The sequence below is a fragment of the Trichechus manatus genome, unplaced genomic scaffold (genome assembly GCF_000243295.1).
Source record: "Trichechus manatus latirostris isolate Lorelei unplaced genomic scaffold, TriManLat1.0 scaffold00041, whole genome shotgun sequence".
Taxonomy (NCBI): domain Eukaryota; kingdom Metazoa; phylum Chordata; class Mammalia; order Sirenia; family Trichechidae; genus Trichechus; species Trichechus manatus.
Genome location: NW_004443977.1, coordinates 15,630,370 through 15,648,254, shown reverse-complemented (window position 1 = coordinate 15,648,254; position 17,885 = coordinate 15,630,370). Strand labels below are relative to the sequence as shown.

At 38.5% G+C, this 17,885-nt stretch overlaps 1 protein-coding gene across 1 annotated transcript in view; it reads left to right on the top strand.

Moving 5' to 3' along the window:
- LOC111820551 (thymus-specific serine protease-like) overlaps positions 1–10,583 on the top strand; it is a 28,237-nt gene extending 17,654 nt beyond the window's left edge. The window contains exons 5-7 of the mRNA XM_023731199.1: positions 6,622–6,710; positions 8,933–9,141; positions 10,540–10,583. Of these exons, the coding sequence (XP_023586967.1) occupies positions 6,622–6,710; positions 8,933–9,141; positions 10,540–10,583 (342 nt within the window). The remainder of the gene's footprint in view (positions 1–6,621; positions 6,711–8,932; positions 9,142–10,539) is intronic.
- Positions 10,584–17,885: the final 7,302 nt, after the last annotated feature.

Below are 17,885 nucleotides of genomic sequence, written 5' to 3'. Positions count from 1 at the left end.
CTTCCCTCCCTCTTTCTCTCCATTCCTTCTCACAGTCTGTCTCTCTCTTCCTCCCTTGCTTCCAGCCTGCCACACTGAGTACCAGTTTAGTGCCAGGCACTGTGCTGTGTGTTGGGGAAACATTGGTGAAGACAGACCATTTGGGCCATGCCCTCCTTCATTGTTATCCTTCCCCTATTTTCATTGAGATCCTTAATAGGCCTTTCCGTTGGTCCTCCAGTCTCCTGTCTCCCTCCAACCCACTCTTTCCCCTACAAAGTTCTAGATCAATCTTCCTAAAGCACAAAAAACCGAACCTGTTGCCATCGAGTTGATTCCGACTCACAGCAACCCTATAGGACAGAGGGGAACTGCCCCCACAGTTTTCAAGGAGCAGCTGGTGGATTCAAACTGCTGACCTTTTGGATAGCAGTCTGATGTCTCAACCAGGACTCCTTCCTTGCTAAAGAACCTTTAAAAAACTCTTCTTCATCAACAGGATGAATTACTACAACATATGTACAGTCTGCCGTTACAGGAAGTCCCCCTCTTCCAGTGTTCATAACTTCTGTTCTAGCCAAATTCTACAATTTGCTGCTCTGGTACTATCTTAGTTATCTAGTGCTGCTATAACAGAAATACCAGAAGTGGGTGGCTCTAACAAAGATAAATTCATTTTCTCACAGTATGGGAGGCTTGAAATCCAAATTCAGGATGCTGGCTCTAGAGGAAGGCTTTTTCTCTCAGGAGGAAGATCCTTGACTCTTTGAGCTTCTGCTCCTGGGTGATCCTTATGTGCCTTGGCATCTTTCTTCCCCCATCTCTGCTTTTTTTTTCCCTTGTTTGTTTAATCTCTTTTATATTTCAAAAAAGATTGATTTAAGATAGACCCTAATCCTGTCTCATTAACATAACAAACATAACCTAATCCTCATTAATATAACCTAACCCTACTTCATTAAAATAACAAACACAAATGGAAATATAACCACAGACAAAGGTTAAGATTTACAACATATTTTTTGGGGAAACTCTATCCAATCCATAACAGGTACTCACCTGTACCTCCTTTCTCCTCATGTTACCCTAGCCTTCTTGAATGCCCTTCATGACTATTCCCATCAAAATACATTAAGTGCATTTTAAAAGCCACCTCCCCCATGAAATCTCTCCTCATTGCTCCAAGCAGATGCACCCTCTACTTTCTTTAACCATTTCTCCCCACTCCCAGTATTTAATTTGTGATCTTATTGTATTGTCCTTGGAAACTCTATGGGGCAGTTCTACTCTGTCCTATAGGGTCGCTATGAGTCGAAATCGACTTGACGGCAAGGGGTTTATTGTATGTATTTTTCTCTACCTCATTTGGCATCCTATGGGTACATTCCTACTACTAGATCATAGCCTCCTTTAGAAGAGAGACTCTACCTGGCTTACGTTCGGTTTTTTATTGTTTGTTTGTTTGTTCATTTGTTTTGTTTTTGTTTTTCATTTTTTATTTTTATTTTTATTTTTTTTGAGTATCTGGAGAAGGAACATTGGTTTGAGTCAAGATAGATTTCCACTTCCTCCTCCCCACTTTCTGCCTCTTGTTAGCTATGTGACTCATAACAGGATACCCCATGAGGTAGGCTTTCCTAGCTCCAAGACTCTTGAGACTAATGCATCTACATCATGGAACATTGTAGTAGTTTCCTAGTGTTACTTTAACAAAGTACTATAAAGGAAATAATAAATAAATAAATAAATAAACAAACCTGTTGCCATCGAGTAGATTTCAACTCATAGTGACTTTAGAGGACAGGGTAGAACTGCCCCGTAGGGTTTCCAAGGAGCAGCTGGCAGATTTGAATTGCTGACCTTTTGTTTAGCAGCTCTAGCTCTTAACTACTGCGCCACCAGGTGGTTTTAAACAACAGAAACTTAGTGTCTCACACTTCTGTAGGCTAGAAGTCATTAGGATCATGTTCTCTGCGAAGGATCTAGGGGTGCTCCTTTCTTGTCTTTCTCAACTTAATGGGGTTTAGCTCTATTTTTCTACATTTGCTGGTGGAATTAGGGTGGAGTGTGATTGAAAAGCCAAGCCACAGTCTGCAGTTAAGTCTACAGTTAATGTGAAAACTAAGTGACTAACTTCTCTCAAAAATAGGGAGGCTAAGTTTCATTTCTCAGCGTCTACCAGGCCTAACAAAGCTTCGATGTACTGCTCAGCTGAAAAGACACTACACTGCTTCCTAATTAGAACCATATGGTCTGTTTCTGTCAAGAGGGAGTATTATAGTGTCAGATCATTCCTTCCTTTTCCCCCAAATGAAAACCAAAACAAAACAAAAAATCTCTACCACCACCCCACCCCACACTCTGGAATTAGATGTGTCAGCATGCCATAATAATGTAATATCATTGCTAAAATGGGTGTGCAGAAGAGATATTCCCAGTTCCCTAATTAGTATGCCACTAGCAATACCATTTTTCTTTCTAAGAATACCTAAGAATGGACTTTTATGACTCTTAACAAGTGAGGTGAGAAAAGTCATGCATTTCTGCCCAAATCCCTTTCCTCGTGGCCTATGGCATTTCAGTTGGTTACTCCTACATGAAAGGATATCTTGAAGTCAATAACTTGGTCAGTAACAGAAAGCTAGGACTTCTCTCAACCTCTTATAAATACAACCCACCCCCTCCACCTGGGTCAATCCTCTTTGAGTATCTTTTTCATTAAGTTACTTACCTGTTCAAAACTTTGAATGATTCCTTATTATTCCATCTCTTCAAAGTTAAAGAATTTTATAATCTAGACATATTCTACGGTCAATAGCTATTTTCACATTAGATACTTCTCTTGACTAAATAAGAATAATAATATGGTGACGGTTGAACAACATGATGATCATAATTAATGTCACTGAATTGTATATGTAAAGATTGTAGAAATGGCAAATGATCTGTTACGTATATGTTGTTGTTGATGATATTGTTAGGTGCTGTATTGTTGGTTCCAACCCACTGTGACACTGTGTATAACAGAATGAAACACTGCCAGGTCCTGCACCATCCTCACAATCATTGCTGCGTTTGAGCTCATTGTTGCAGCTACCGTGTCAATCCATCTCATTGAAAGTCTTCCTCTTTTGCTGACCCTGTACCATACCAAGCATGATATCTTTCTCCAGGATCTGGTTCTTCCCAATAACATGTCCAAAGTACTTGAGATGGAGTCTCACCACCCTCACTTCCAGGGAGCACTATGGCTGTACTTCTTTCAAGACAGGTTTGTTCATTCTTTTGGCAGTCAACGGTATATTCAGTATTATCTGCCATCACTATAATTCAAGGGCATCAGTTCTTCTTCGGCCTTCTTTATTCATTGTCCAGCGTTCATATGCATGTGAGACAACTGAAAATATCACGGCTTGGTTCAGGCACACCTTTGACTTCAAGGTGACATCTTTGCTTTTTAATAGTTTAGAGAGGTCTTTTGCAGCAGATTTGCCCAATGCAGTACTTCATTTGATTTCTTGACTGCTGCTTCCACGGGCATTGACTGTGTATCCAAGCAAAATGAAATCCTTGACAACTTAATATTTTCTCTGTTTATCGTGATGTTGCTTATTGGTCCAGTTGTGAGGATTTTTGTTTTGTTTATATTGAGGTGTAATCCATACTATAGTCTTTGATCTTCACATTAAGTGCTTGAAGTCCTGTTCACTTTCAGCAAGCAAGGTTGTGTCATCTGCCCATCGAAGGTTGTTAATAAGGTTACCTATATACTTACGACAATTATAAAAAAAGGAACAAAACAAATAATAATTATTATAATAACACTGCTGTTTTTAATTGAATAACCTCTGTTCTATGTACTCTCCTAAGAGCTGCTTTCATTTAATCCTTACGGAAAATTTATGCATTAATCCGATTATCTTATTCTTACTATCCCCATTGAGCACATGAGCAAACTGAGGCTCAGACAGTTAACTAACTCAAGGTCACACATCCATGCCTGTTTTCATCATGCTCTTAAATATTGCACATCCCTGCTACCACTTCTCCCGGTGTATTGTTCCCCTTACATAAAATGCACTGTCTTTTTTTATTTTAATTCTATTGTTGTAAAAATATAAAGAACACAGCATTTGCCATTTCAACCTTTTTCACAAGTACAGTACAATAAAAACAATTACATCAATCATATTGTGCAAGCATCACCAATATTCACTGCCAAATATTCCATCCCCATAAACAAAAACTTTATGTTACTTAAACAATGGTTCTCCCCTTTCTCTGTCCCACTTGTCCTCTGGTTACGACTATTAAAGTCTAATCTCTAAAATTTTGTCTATTGTAGATACTTCATATTAGTGAAATCATATAAATGCACTCTACTTATCTCTATTTATTTAAATCTTACACAATCTTCCAGGTCCACCTCAATTCCTACCTCCTCAAGAAGACTTTCTTCATGATTCTAGTCCTCATTGACTTCATTCACAATTCCTGGAGTAGCTCATTACTATTTTCATATTGTATGTATTTTGTCTTCTTCATCGGATCCTTTCAAAGGGTTGGTTCTCATCTTTTACACCTCCCAAAGGTTCTAGCACTGCTCTGGAAAGATAGAGCATGCTCAGTCAAAGCTTCCTTATTTGTAAACACTTTCAAAACAAATACTGATCTAAAAGCCAAAAAGCCCTTGTTAAAGCAAGTACTTTTTTGAGCTCTGTGTCTTGCACAAGTGATGTTGACTTGCTTCTGAGAGATTCTGCAAGTTGCTAGTTTTCGGGAGTTGATCTCCAGGCCAAGTTACCAGAGAATATTTGCACCTTATTTGAATTAAAAGCAACCACTTAATGCATTGAAAATACTTTTTGGAGGTGAATTCCTTTTGGGGCTGAAAGCCATCTGATGTATATTCTCATAAGGATAATTTGAATCTCGGTTTTTGCAGGGAGAACCAGAAGAGATCAACATTGATAACCTATGTGACAATATGATTGACGCCTCACTCGGTTCACCATATGATAGATTCACAAAAATTGCACAGTTATTCCTTAAGAGTAAACAAAAGGATTGCCTTAGTGCAAATTATAGTGATGAGATGGAAAAATTGTCTAACTCTTACTTGGACAACCTACGTATTATGTATGGTAATGTATTATCTGGTTAATATGGAAAACTTTCCTTTTGGGGTTGAACAATGTGAGTACAACAATGTGCATTAAACACTCTTCAAATTGTGAGGCTGCATTAAGCCTTCTGAAGAATTATGAAAGAATCACAACTAAGGGTTTGAGAATCACAACTCAAGGACAGGAAGAGAAAGTGAATGAGTTGATGAACTAGACATACACAGATTAAATCACTTTAATAAGAGAGGCACAAATACCAAATGCTCAGGATTGCAAGGTGCAGAATAAAGAAAGGTGCCCCTTAGTGCTCTTCAGCATGGATCAAATGTCACTGATACCAAGAAAATAGCTCACCCCACTTCAAATTCCATATACAGCAGTTGTCAAAATGATTGCACTCTAGAATGACCTAACCTGTTGTCTTCGAGTTGATTCAACTCATGGTGATCCCATATGTTACAGAACAGAACTGCACCATAGGGTTTTCTTGACGATAATCTTTTCGGAAGCAGATTGCTAGGCCTTTCTTCTGTGGCACTGCTGAGTGGGGTCAAATTGTCTACTTTGGGTTAGTAGTCAATTACAAATCATTTGCAACACCAAGGACTTTGTGTCTTCTACTAGCCTATTTGAAATCCAGTATAATAACAACTTGAAGCTATCTCCAGTACAACTACTTCTTAAAGTTTTTAACTACTATATTTTTATGGAAATAATGCACGTCTTCTAAGTGTGCCAACCTCGCCCTCCACCTCCCCCTCCCAAGATATTTTCCTAAGCTCAGTATGCTAATTTTTTACAGCTACATGTAAAGAAATTGATATAGCGGTGCTTGTGAAAATACCTCTGGGGTGGTGGGAGAGGGTGTGTTTGGCAAAGATAAAACTTACGTGTTATTTGCATAAAAAGACTGTAAATTACTCAAAGACATGTGAATCCTTGATATAGCTGCTATACTTTCTATATATTGAACCTCTAAGTTATCATCCACAGTTTGATCCATTGATTTACTCATCCTACCAATACTGGTGACCTCTGGGGAAGAAGTTGCAGTCCAGTGTGATTAAGGTTGAGGAGATGGTGAGGACAGGAGCATTGAGTGTGCATCCCTTCTTCAAGAACCTTTTCCAAGAAGGACCTGGGAGATTCTAAGGGGGAGTTAACTAGAGGAGGAAGCAGAGAGAAAGGAGCATATTCCCACAGAGGCTGGAAACAGAGGACAGACAGTGAGACAGACCTGAGGTGCTCATAAAGATGGTCCTGGAACTAGAGAGGTTTTACTTCAGGAGCATGTGGGGTTTTCGCCAGCACCTCCTTTTCGTTGGACATAGTTTCACTTCTTGGTGTGATAATGTTGGACATGACAAAAATAACTTTGCAATAATGAGATCAAATTTGTTTTAGAATGTCAGGAGCAGCAAGTAAATTAGAATACTTAAATTTTTTTAAGCTTTTTACTTGGTCATGGACAAAAAATGTCATTTCTGGTTAAGTCAACCTCCGTTTTGCTTTCTAGAGGCAATGGTTCTATCAGTGTTGCACTGCATTTGGCTTCTTTAAGACCACGGACTCAAAGAACAAGCCCTTCTCTGGAACACCTCTCAGGTAAAGGCTCTGCCTTGAATTATGTTTGTCACTAGAAACCATGATTGCAGAGTTTTGGGTTTTTTGCTTTTCCATATTTAAAGGGAAGAATAAATTTATCAGATTGGCCAGTCCCAAACTGGTGAAAAATTAAGGGAGAAATCATCTGGATGGAAATTTGAGAAATCAAAAATATTCCAGTATGATATATAGAACAAAATCTCAGATTTCTGAATACCTTATATAGTGGCTACCAGGAAACAGACTATAAGTTTTAGAGTATTAATAAGAATAAATACATTAGTAGACTCAGTCTTACTTATTACTACTATGGGGTCATTTTATTTAATACTTTTTTACCAAGAAAGAACTTTGTGTGTTTATTGAAAAATCCAGTTAAGTAACATGATGACAGCAAAGTTGCAAGTAAAAGAAGATAAATTGTCCATCTCTTCTGAATTCAGTTAGCCAAGATTTGCTGGTTGTATCAAGCAGGACAGATCTCCCTTAGTCAACTTTATTCTCATTGGTTTATGATCCTTTGTTCATATTTACTGCATTCGTAGAGCAAGATATGGTTCCTGAACTCTAGAACTGTGCACTAGAAACTGAAGCTAATAAATATGAAGAAACTTAAATGCAATTTGACACTTAAAATTGCAGGAAAGTGATTCTTTACTTGTAAGTAAGTTTGTGTGTGTGCAGATATTTTGTACACAAAAATGCATAGACATTATAACACATAAAATAACTTGAAGGATAAAATCATGATAAAAGTATACAGTTGGGGGAAAAGTATGAACTTGGTGCGTATAGTTTCTCCTATCAAATTCCCTAAACCCTCAAATTCCCTAATGAGGAATGGAGCTATGAATTAATCAAAGTCAAAGGTATTAACTGGACCACACTTTTTAAGAGTGGTGTCTAGGGTGAAGGTACCTGTATTGCGGCAAACATCTACTGTAGCCTCACTTCTTTTGGTGTCTGTTCCACCAGTGTGGAGAGAAGACCCATCTACCTTTTTAGCTCTTTGTTCCTTTGCATGTCGTTTTTTGCTTCTAGGACATACAAGGGGAATTCTTGCTATTTTTTTGGCTCCCTTCTTCAGTCTTTCTTATGGGTTCCAGACCCTCCAGGATAGAGCAACTGAAATTGGATGTGTGGAGGAGGCCTGAGGCACACCTTTAGGCATTGGAGACAGTCTCTGGCTCTCACTGCCTCTGTGCTCTCTTCCTCCTCAACAACCAGGCAGGTTATGCGTTGAACATCCTTCCTCCCTAAGTGGTTACTAGTTTAGGTGTCACCCTAATACTTCACAGCATGTTTTCTCCTTTTTCAAATGGATGAATGAGAGCTTGACCTAACTAATGCTATGATGAACCTTTAAGTGTTTTTCTGCCTGCCTTCTCCTTTTCGCATACCTTTCTTAATGAATTTGTTTTTCTCTGTCTGGCCACCTGTGACTTATGATCCCCTACATGGGGATTAGAGCCTAGATGTCCAGTATGTATATCTTTAGCCTTATAAGGAGAAGTCTGTCATGTATCTCTTTAGTATGACAAAGAGTCTCGTGTAATTATCTTGTAATGAATAACTCCTCCAGCCATGTGATCTGTGTGCTATAAAGACATTTCCAATCCTTGTAAAAATCATAAATAAGCTCTAATCTAAAATTGCCATTTGGAACTTCACAAAGACAGCCTGTGCTGTTGTCGGAGTCCCTGTTGGTGCCATCTGATAAATAAATTTTCTCTCACTTTCCGACTTGGAGTACTTTTCATTAGCTCGACTGCTTCAGGTCATGGACCCTAATCGGGCAACACAGTCTTAAGTGCAGGTTCATTGGGAAGGTAAAGAACGGGCTTTTCTGCTTTTCTTGTTCTGAAATCATAGGTGGCGTCCAGGAAACAGCAGTCTGTGGTGACTACAGCCTCCTTACTAAGGCTCTACATTGGGTAGGCCTAGCTGCAGATACAGAATAACTTTTCTGGCCACGTTCTTCTCATGCTTAACTACTAACGAAACTAATAAGAGGAATAGGTCGGCTAAATAGATAGATAGATAAATAATTTTCTTCTTAAACTGATGAAATTCTTTTAGCTATTTTAAGTAACTCAGATTCTCAGAGGAAAACAAAATAACTGAAAAAAAAAAAAAAACCACCACACTTTCTATAGATATCTTTCATACACTCCACAACCCTGTTCTCCAGCTCTTACAATTTTCTCTCATTTTCTTTGCAGGCACGGTTTTCACTTATGTTCAGATGTCTTTGGCCCTGAGTTCAGTAGTGATTTAGTGGCTCAGAGTGTTAAGACCACCAACAAGTACTACGGTGGCTTCAATGTGAATGGAAGCAAAATCATCTTTTCCAATGGTTCCAATGATCCTTGGCACCATTTGGGAATCACAATGGATATCAGTAAAGATTTGCCTTCTGTCTTCATTAAAGGTAAAACAGTTCTGAATCATCAAAGACCCACAGATAGGATGAAATATATCCACATGTAATAATAAATTAAGGAGGCAATGAAGGTTCAGTTGTTGGAATCCAGCCTTCCATGAGGGAGACCTGGATGGATTCCCAGCCAATGTATCTCATCTACAACCACCACTCGTCTGTCAGTGGAGCCTTGGGTATGTCCATGATACTAACCACGTTTCAGTGGAGCCTCCAAACTAACCTAAGACAAACTCTGTAGGAAGGTGTGGTCTATTTCCAGAAATCAGCCTTTGAAAACCTTATGGATCAAAATGGTTCAATCTGCAACCAATCATGGCAGTGACACAGGACCAGGTATCATTTAGTTCTGTTGTGCATGGGGTCAGCATGTGTTGGGGGCTGACATGACAGCAGCTAACAACAGTAACATTGATAAATTCCTTTTGATATTGTTATCGACAAGAAACACAAAATACTTCTAAGCAGGTGATAGGTAGTTCATTTAGTCTTCACTAGTATGTCATCATCATGATGACATCTAAAAAGAGCACCTTAAAAAAGTACTTATCAGCACAGAAAGAAAAGTACATATAAAATGAACAATTTCTCTACTGTTGTCATCATTGGTTTTGTTTTGTTTTTTTATAAGAAGTTTATATGGTTGCAGATAATCAAGTGAGATGAGGTCTTTTTCTTCTGTGAATGTAATTGCTCATTAAAGGAAGTTATTTTATCTTAGAGCTCTGAACACTGGATAAATGGGTGTCCAACAGCACAATAGCTTAGTTCATAGAACACTAACCTTACTTGGAGCACACAGTCTCTCCATATAATCCCTTTTACATGTAGTGGTTCATAAAATTAGTTGAAAAATAATCTCAATTATCTATTTTTAATACTGGATAAAATGTGTATTCCCGCTTCAAAATAAAAAGTGACTGCTTATTATGCTAACGGGATATTTACAAAAGCCCTCACCATAGTTTCCAGCTCAAAGTCCCTGGAAAATGTAAGCCTTAGTCAATGGAAAGTCAATCTCTTAAATATGCAACTCTTAATATTTAAAAAAGCTATCTTAAAGAATGAAAAAAGGCCTCAAGGAGCAGCATTCTTGGCAGGGGAAATGTAGCAAATGTGTTGATTGCAGAGAGAGATTCAAATGATAACTATGGTTGGTTCGTAGATGTTTAACCATTTCATCATCGGTGGGTAGTAGGTTCCTTTATAGGAAAAAGTATATTTGCTTAAAATAATGTTCTGTTTAATATTTCCTCTATGGTTTATAATAATCAATGATAAGTTGAGCAAAAACTTTGTTTTCTACCCAGATATTCTTTCCTCTGTGATATTCTTTTTATATTACATCCTCAAGGTTCCTTTTGTTAAATTATTTTTGTAATATTTCAGACTTTCAAAAGTTTGCAGTTATTCAGAACTTCTATATAGAGTAATCCCACCACTCACTGTCAGATTGTCATACTATGGTGGCTTGCATGTTGCTATGATAGTGGAAACTATGCCACCGGTATTTTAAATAGTAGCAGAATTACCCATGGTGAAGAGATTAAAGCAGAGCTTCCAGACTAAGACAAGCTAGGAAAAAAAATCTTAGTGATCTACTTCCATAAATTAACCATTAAAAACATTATGGATCACACCAGAACATTTTCTGACTTGCTTACTTTGGATACATCATTAGGAGGTATCAATCGCTGGAGGAGAACATCATGTTTGGTGAAGTAGAGGGCCAATGATACATAATAACATAGATGGAGTCAAAGTTTCGGGACCTCCATTTGCTGATGTGGCGTGACTCAAAATGAGAAGAAACAGTTGGAAACATCCATTAATAATCAGAACATGGAAGGTACAAAGTATGAATCTAGGAAAACTGGAAGTCATCAAAAATGAAACAGAATGCATAAACATCAATATCCTAGGCATTAATGAGCTGAAAAGGACTGGTATTGGCCATTTTGAATCACAGAATCATATGGTCTACTACGCCATGAATGACAACTTGAAGAGGAATAGCATCACGTTCACTATCAAAAAGACATTTCAAGATCTGTTCTTAAGTACAACACTGTCAGTGATAGAACGTCCATACGTCTACAAGGAAGACCAGTTAATATGTGTAGTACTCAAATTTACACACCAATAACAAAGGCCAAAGAAGAAACTGAAGATTTTTACCAACTTCTACTGTCTGAAATTGATCAAATATGCAATCAAGATGCACTGACAATTACTGGTATTTGGACTGTGAAACTGGGAAATAAAGAAAAAGGATCTGGAGTTGGAAAATATGGCCTTGGTGATAAAAATGACAAGATTGTGTGATTGATTTTGCAAAACTAATGACTTCTTCACTGCAAATGCCTGTCTTCAACAACATAAACAGCAACTATACACGTGGACCTCACTAGATGGAACACACAGGAGTCAAATCAGCTACATCTGTGGAAAGAGACAATGGAAAAGCTCAATATCATCAGTTAGAACAAGGCCAGAGGCCTACTGTGGACAAGACTATCAATTGCTCATACATAAGTTCAAGTTGAAGTTGAAGAAAATTAGAACAAGTCCACAAGAGCCAATGTATGACCTTGAGTATATCCCACCTGAATTTAGAGACCATCTCAAGAACAGATTGATGCATTGACCAAAGACCAGATGAGTTGTGGAAGGACATCATAGATGAAGAAAGCAAGAGATCAATAAAAAGGAAAGGAAAAAAAAATAGATCAAAATGGATGCCACAAGACACTCTGAAAGTTGCTCTTGAACATATAGCAGCTAAAGGGACAGGAGGAAATGATGAAGCAAAAGAGCTGAACAGAAGATTTCAAAGGGTGGCTCAAGAAGACAAAGCAAAGTATTATAATGAAATGTGCAAAGACCTAGAGATAGACAACCAAAAGGGAAGAACACACTGGGCATTTTTCAAGCTGAGAGAACTGAAGAAAATAATTCAAGTCTTGAGGTGTGTCTCAGTCATCTAGTGCAGCTCTAACAGAAGTACCACAAGTGGATGGTTTTAACAGAGAGAAATTTATTGTCTTCAAAGTCCAGTAGGCTGCAAGTGCAAATTCAGCACATCAGCTCCAGGAAAAGGCTCTATCTCTCTATTGGCTCTGGAGAAAGGTCCTTGTGATACCTCAGTCTTTTCTTGGTCTGGGAGCATCTCAGCGCAGGAACCTCAGGTCCAAAGGACGCGCTGTGCTCCCAGAACTGCTTTCTTGGTGGTGTGAGGTTCCCATGTATCTCTGTTTGCTTCTCTCTTTTATATCTCAAAAGAGATTGCATTAAGACACTAATCTTGTCAACCTCATCAGTATAAACTCATCACAGTGATAGAATTTACAACACATGAGGAGATGACATATAATCTCATCATAGTGGTAGAGTTTACAACACATAAGGAAATCACAACAGATAACACAATCGTACAATACTGGGAATCATGACCCAGTCAAGGTGCTACACACATTTTTGGGGGGACACAATTCAATCCATGACAAGGTGCAATATTAAAGGATTCCACAGGGCAAAATATTAAACAATGCAGGATGCATCAAAAGAACATGAAAGGAATACACAGAGTCACTGTACCAAAAAGAGTTGGTCGACATTCAATCATTTTAGGAAGTAGCATATCATCAAGAACCGATGGTACTGAAGGAAGAGGTCCAAGCTGCACTGAAAAGGCATTGGTCAAAAACAAGGCTCCGGGAACTGATGGAATACTAATTAAGATGTTTCAACAACTGGATGCAGTGACGGAAATGTTCACTGGTCTATGCCAAGAAATTTGAAAGACAGCTACTTGGCCAACCTACTAGAAAAGATCCATATCTGTACCCATTCCCAAGAAACATAATCCAACAGAATACAGAAAATATCAAATAATATCATTAATATCACACACAAGTAAAATTTTGCTGAAGATGATTCAAAAGCAGTTGCAGCAGTAGATCGACAGGGAATTGCCAGAAATTCAAGTCGGATTCAGAAGAGTAGGTGAAATAGGGGATATCATTGCTGATGTCAGATGGATCGTGGCTGAAAGCAGAGAATACCAAAAAGATGTTTACCTCTGTTTTGTTGACTATGCAAAAGAATTCAACTGTGTGGATCATGACAAATTATAGATAACACTGTGAAGAGTGGGAATTCCAGAACACTTAACTGTGTTCATGAAGAACCTGTACTTACACCAAGAGGCAGTCGTTTGAAAGAACAGAGGTACTGCATGGTTTGAAGTCAAGAAAGGTATGTGTCAGGGTTGTATCCTTTCACTATACTTTTTCAGTCTGTATGCTGAGCAAATAATCCGAGAAACTGGACCATAAGAAGAAGAACGTGGCATCAGGATTGCGGGAAGACTCATTAACAACCTGTGTTACACAGATGACACAACCCTGCTTGCTGAAAGTGAAGAAGACTTGAAGCACTTACTGATGAAGATCAAAGATCACAGCCTTCCATATGGATTACACCTCAACATAAAGAAAACAAAAATCTTCACAACTGGACTACTAAGCAACATTATGATGAACAGAGAAAAGATGGAAGTTGCCAAGGATTTCATTTTAATTAGATCCACAATCAACGCCCTCAGTAGCAGCAGTCAAGAAATCAAGCGGCACATTACATTGGGCAAATCTGCTACAAAAGATTTCTTTAAAGTGTTAAAAAGTAAAGATGTCACTTTAGGGACTAAGGTGCACCCTGACCCAATCCATGGTGTTATCTATCGCCTCATATGCATGTGAAAGCTCCACAATGCATAAGGAAGGCCAAAGAATTAATGCCTTTAAATTATGGTGTTGGCAAAGAATATAGAATATACCATGGACTACCAGAAGAATGAACAAATCAATCTTGGAAGAAGTACAGCCAGAATTCTCCTGAGAAGTGAGGATGGCGAGACTTCATCTCACATACTTTGGACATGTTATTAGGAGGGACCAGTCTCTGGAGAAGGATATCATGCTTGGTAGAGTAGAAGGTCAGTGAAAAAAGGAAGACTCTCAACGAGATAGATTGATGCACTGGTTACAACAATGGGATCAAGCATAACAACAATTATGAGGATGGCACAGAACCCTGCAGTGTTTCCTTCTGTTGTACATAGGGTCACTATGAGTGGGAACCAACTTGATGGCACCTAACAAGAACAACATTAATTTGTTGATTTTGCATTCTTATCTTAAAAGAATCCATTTAGTTCAGACAACTTCAACAGAGGCAGTGCCATCATCAACAGGGCAATAATTGGTTCTTGGGGTTGAAATAGTCCACTTTTTACATATAAAACAGATGCATATACAGTACATGCACTATGTATACTCAGTACAGAAAGAGATACACAGTGTATTTGGGCTATTAAAATTTTACGGGGAGGATTGAATAGGGGAAAATGTTCAACATGGCTCCTTAAGGAGACAACAGTGGGAAAAAAAAGGTTAAGAAACTCTGCTCTAGCTGCATTGAAAGGTGTTGAATTAAGTATCTGTATTTGTGAATCTTAGGAAGATAACCATAATTGCAAAGTTGTCAATAATGTTATAGTACTTCAACTATTACTCTTACTACTGTATTCTTTCTTTTGTCCCTATTCAGCTAGCTTAACCTCTACTGCCCAGCTGTGACAGTAGTAAGTCAAATTAGCTTATCTGTTATAAATTTATCTAATTCTAATAACTGAATTTTTTACTTGAATATCTGTAGCTTCATTTAAAACTAATTTTTAAATGAAAGATAATAATGCAAGTAATACTTAAGATAATTCTCAGATTCTCCCTCCCTTTGCTATCTAGAGGCTGATTATTCATTGAACAGATATTTATTAGGCAACTGCTAAAAGGAGGGAAACTCTCAATGAAATGGGTTGCCCCAATAGGTGCAAAAATGGATTTAAACACACCAGTAATCGTGAAAATGGCTCAGAAGCGGGCAACATTACGTTCTGTTACATAGAAGGCCGCCATGAGTTGGAGCCAAATTGAGGGCAACTAACAACAAATAACAACAACATGCACAATGCACGGAAATTCAGTAGCAAAAAAACAAAGAAAACTAACAAATAATTTCCTCCTTGTCTTTGTGGGAAAGGAAAAATGATCATTAATTACAAAAGTAGTCATTTAATTAAAATTCTTATAATGCTTACAAAATAGAAGAGTAAAGACTAGAATACATAATATGAGACAGCATATATCATAAGGAACTGGTCTTCTTGGAGATTAACAAGAACTTACTTCAAGAAAATAATTTCCAGTTGAGATCTAAATGGTATAAAGCATGGGGAGGGGAAGGGGAAGACAGAAGAAAGAAAATGTGTAAGGCCTTTGAGCTTGGCTTTGTGGAGGAATCAAAAGCTACTGGTTTGACTAGAGAGAGAGAAACTAAGGGTAGAGAGATATGGAATGGTGCTGCTGGACAGGAGGCCATATAGTGTAGGGACTTGTGGCTGTTTTAAGGATTTGGGGAAATATCAAATGAGAAATGGAAGGGAATTTTAGAGTTTTAGGTAAGGGAGTGAATGAACGTGATGTGCATGTTGAGATACACTCCACTCCCACTGTAGAACATAAACTGGAGAAGAGTGAGAGAGGACCTGGGGCACTAGTAAGAACTATTGGCATGAGCCTAGTAGGGTGGTTACAGTAGAGATGAAACATTTAGAAATTTAGAAATTGGTGACTGACTGGGACCTGGAACACAAGTAAGGATTTGCATGAGCCTGGTAAGGTAGTTATCAAACCAAAAAACCAAACCCATTGCCATCCAGGCTATGCTGATTCATACCAACCCTATAGGACAGAGTAGAACTCCCCCGTAGGGTTTCCAAGGAGTGGCTGGTGGATCTGAACTGCCGATCTTTTGCTTAGCAGCCAAACGCTTAACCACTAGGTCACCAGGATTACAGTACAGATGAAATGATATTCAGAAATTGGTGACTGACAGGATATAGGAGGAGAGGACAGAATGAGTACGAAATGAGAGGCTCAGGTTCATACTTATCTATCTGGGTAGAGGATGGAGCCATTCCCTGAGATGGCATACACTGGGCAAGAAACAGATTTAGGGAGGCCAGGACTCAGGGTGTAGTGGAGAGAAGGACATAGAGAAAGATTACGAAACTAATTCTGAACACATTGAGTTTGAGGTGCTTGTAAGATTTTTAGGTGGAAAAGTTGAATAGGAATTGAATATGCCAGTTGTCTAGATTTAGAAGACAGATTTAATCTATGACAAAATTTGAAGCATTTAGTTGGGCTACTGACATTTCCTGGAAGCACCATTGACTCTTAAAATCTTAAAGCTCCCTGCCCTGAAGACGTGAAATATAAATTTACTTAAATAGAAACTGGCACACCTTTCAGTATCATAGTAACACACAAGCCACCACGGTCCACCAAACTGACAGACGGTTGGAGGATACATGAGATAGCCATGGAAAATAATATTAGGGAAGAAGACAGTGGGGCCTAGGAGTGAACCTGCTGTCATACCAACATTAAAAGTAGACCAGAACAAACTGAAGGAGGCAGAGAGGTTGCTGGAAAGCCAAAAGAGTGTTGTGTCAACTGGGAAAAGAATAGTTCGAGATCTTGGGAGTCATTTGGGTGGAATGTTACCAAGATTTCAAGTAATATAAGAGTGGCAAAAGAGCCATTGGCTTTAGTGCCCTGGGCTGCTCTCATTGAGCTTTATTCCGGATGACTCAGTAGAAGTAAAGAGAAAGTACACTGAGATTGAAGAGGTGAAGAAACAGACACAGAAAGCATAGACACCTCAACTGTGACGGGGAAAAGAGAAAAAGAACAGCTGTTGGAGAAGGGAATATGGCTAAGGAGGAAGACCCCACTGTAGAGCGAAGGCAGGAAGGGAAAGGGTGCATCATGCACGTGGAGGACTGGTTTTCACATGTTATCTGCTACAACAGAAGCAAAGAAGTTATGGATGAGGGAAAACACAGTTAGTTTATAGACTTGGTGGCAGGAGTTTGAAGAAGTTCCTTGGTTGTAAATACCATTCTTACAAATATCCAACCCAAATCAAGAACACTCTCAAATTCCTGCTACTTACCCTTTAAATTTCTCTCTATTTTCTCCAGGAACAATTGCAAAGGCACCTAACCAGTATCCCTCATCTACTCTCATTGCAGCTAGCCCAACAAGTTCTCACTCTCATTGTGTGTGTGCATGCACCTATGTGATAGTGTATGTGATAAAGTAACCAAATTATTGCCCAAAGGCCTATCTTATAAGAAGGAGGAAAAGGTCATTTTGGTTTTCTAATGAAAACAGGAGAAGGTACTATTACTGTGGCAGCATCCAAAGATGAGGTCCTAACATAAATTCTTGGCAGGGAAGGGTAATGCTTTATCCAAAGCACATAATGGTTTTGCTCCTTTTGGCTCAGTGAGTACAAATTCAGTGCCAATCTCAAGCCCCTTCTTGTTCTTGCAAAGAGTAAACAGCATAAATGTGACCTCGACAGGGACAAAATTGAAACTTTGTTCCTTCATTTTTATTGCCTCTGCATAGATGTCAAGGATTAGATCACTTCTTAATGGGAAATTACTATTCCTTTAGGGATTAATATAATTGAAATGTCAAAGGAGTGGGTGGGGGAATTTTTTCAAAACCTTAACACAAAAGAGAAGAAATATGACTTAATGGGTTCTTTAAAGGGTCAGTGGTGCTTCCAGGAAATGTCAGGGTTTAGAGGATTTTCTA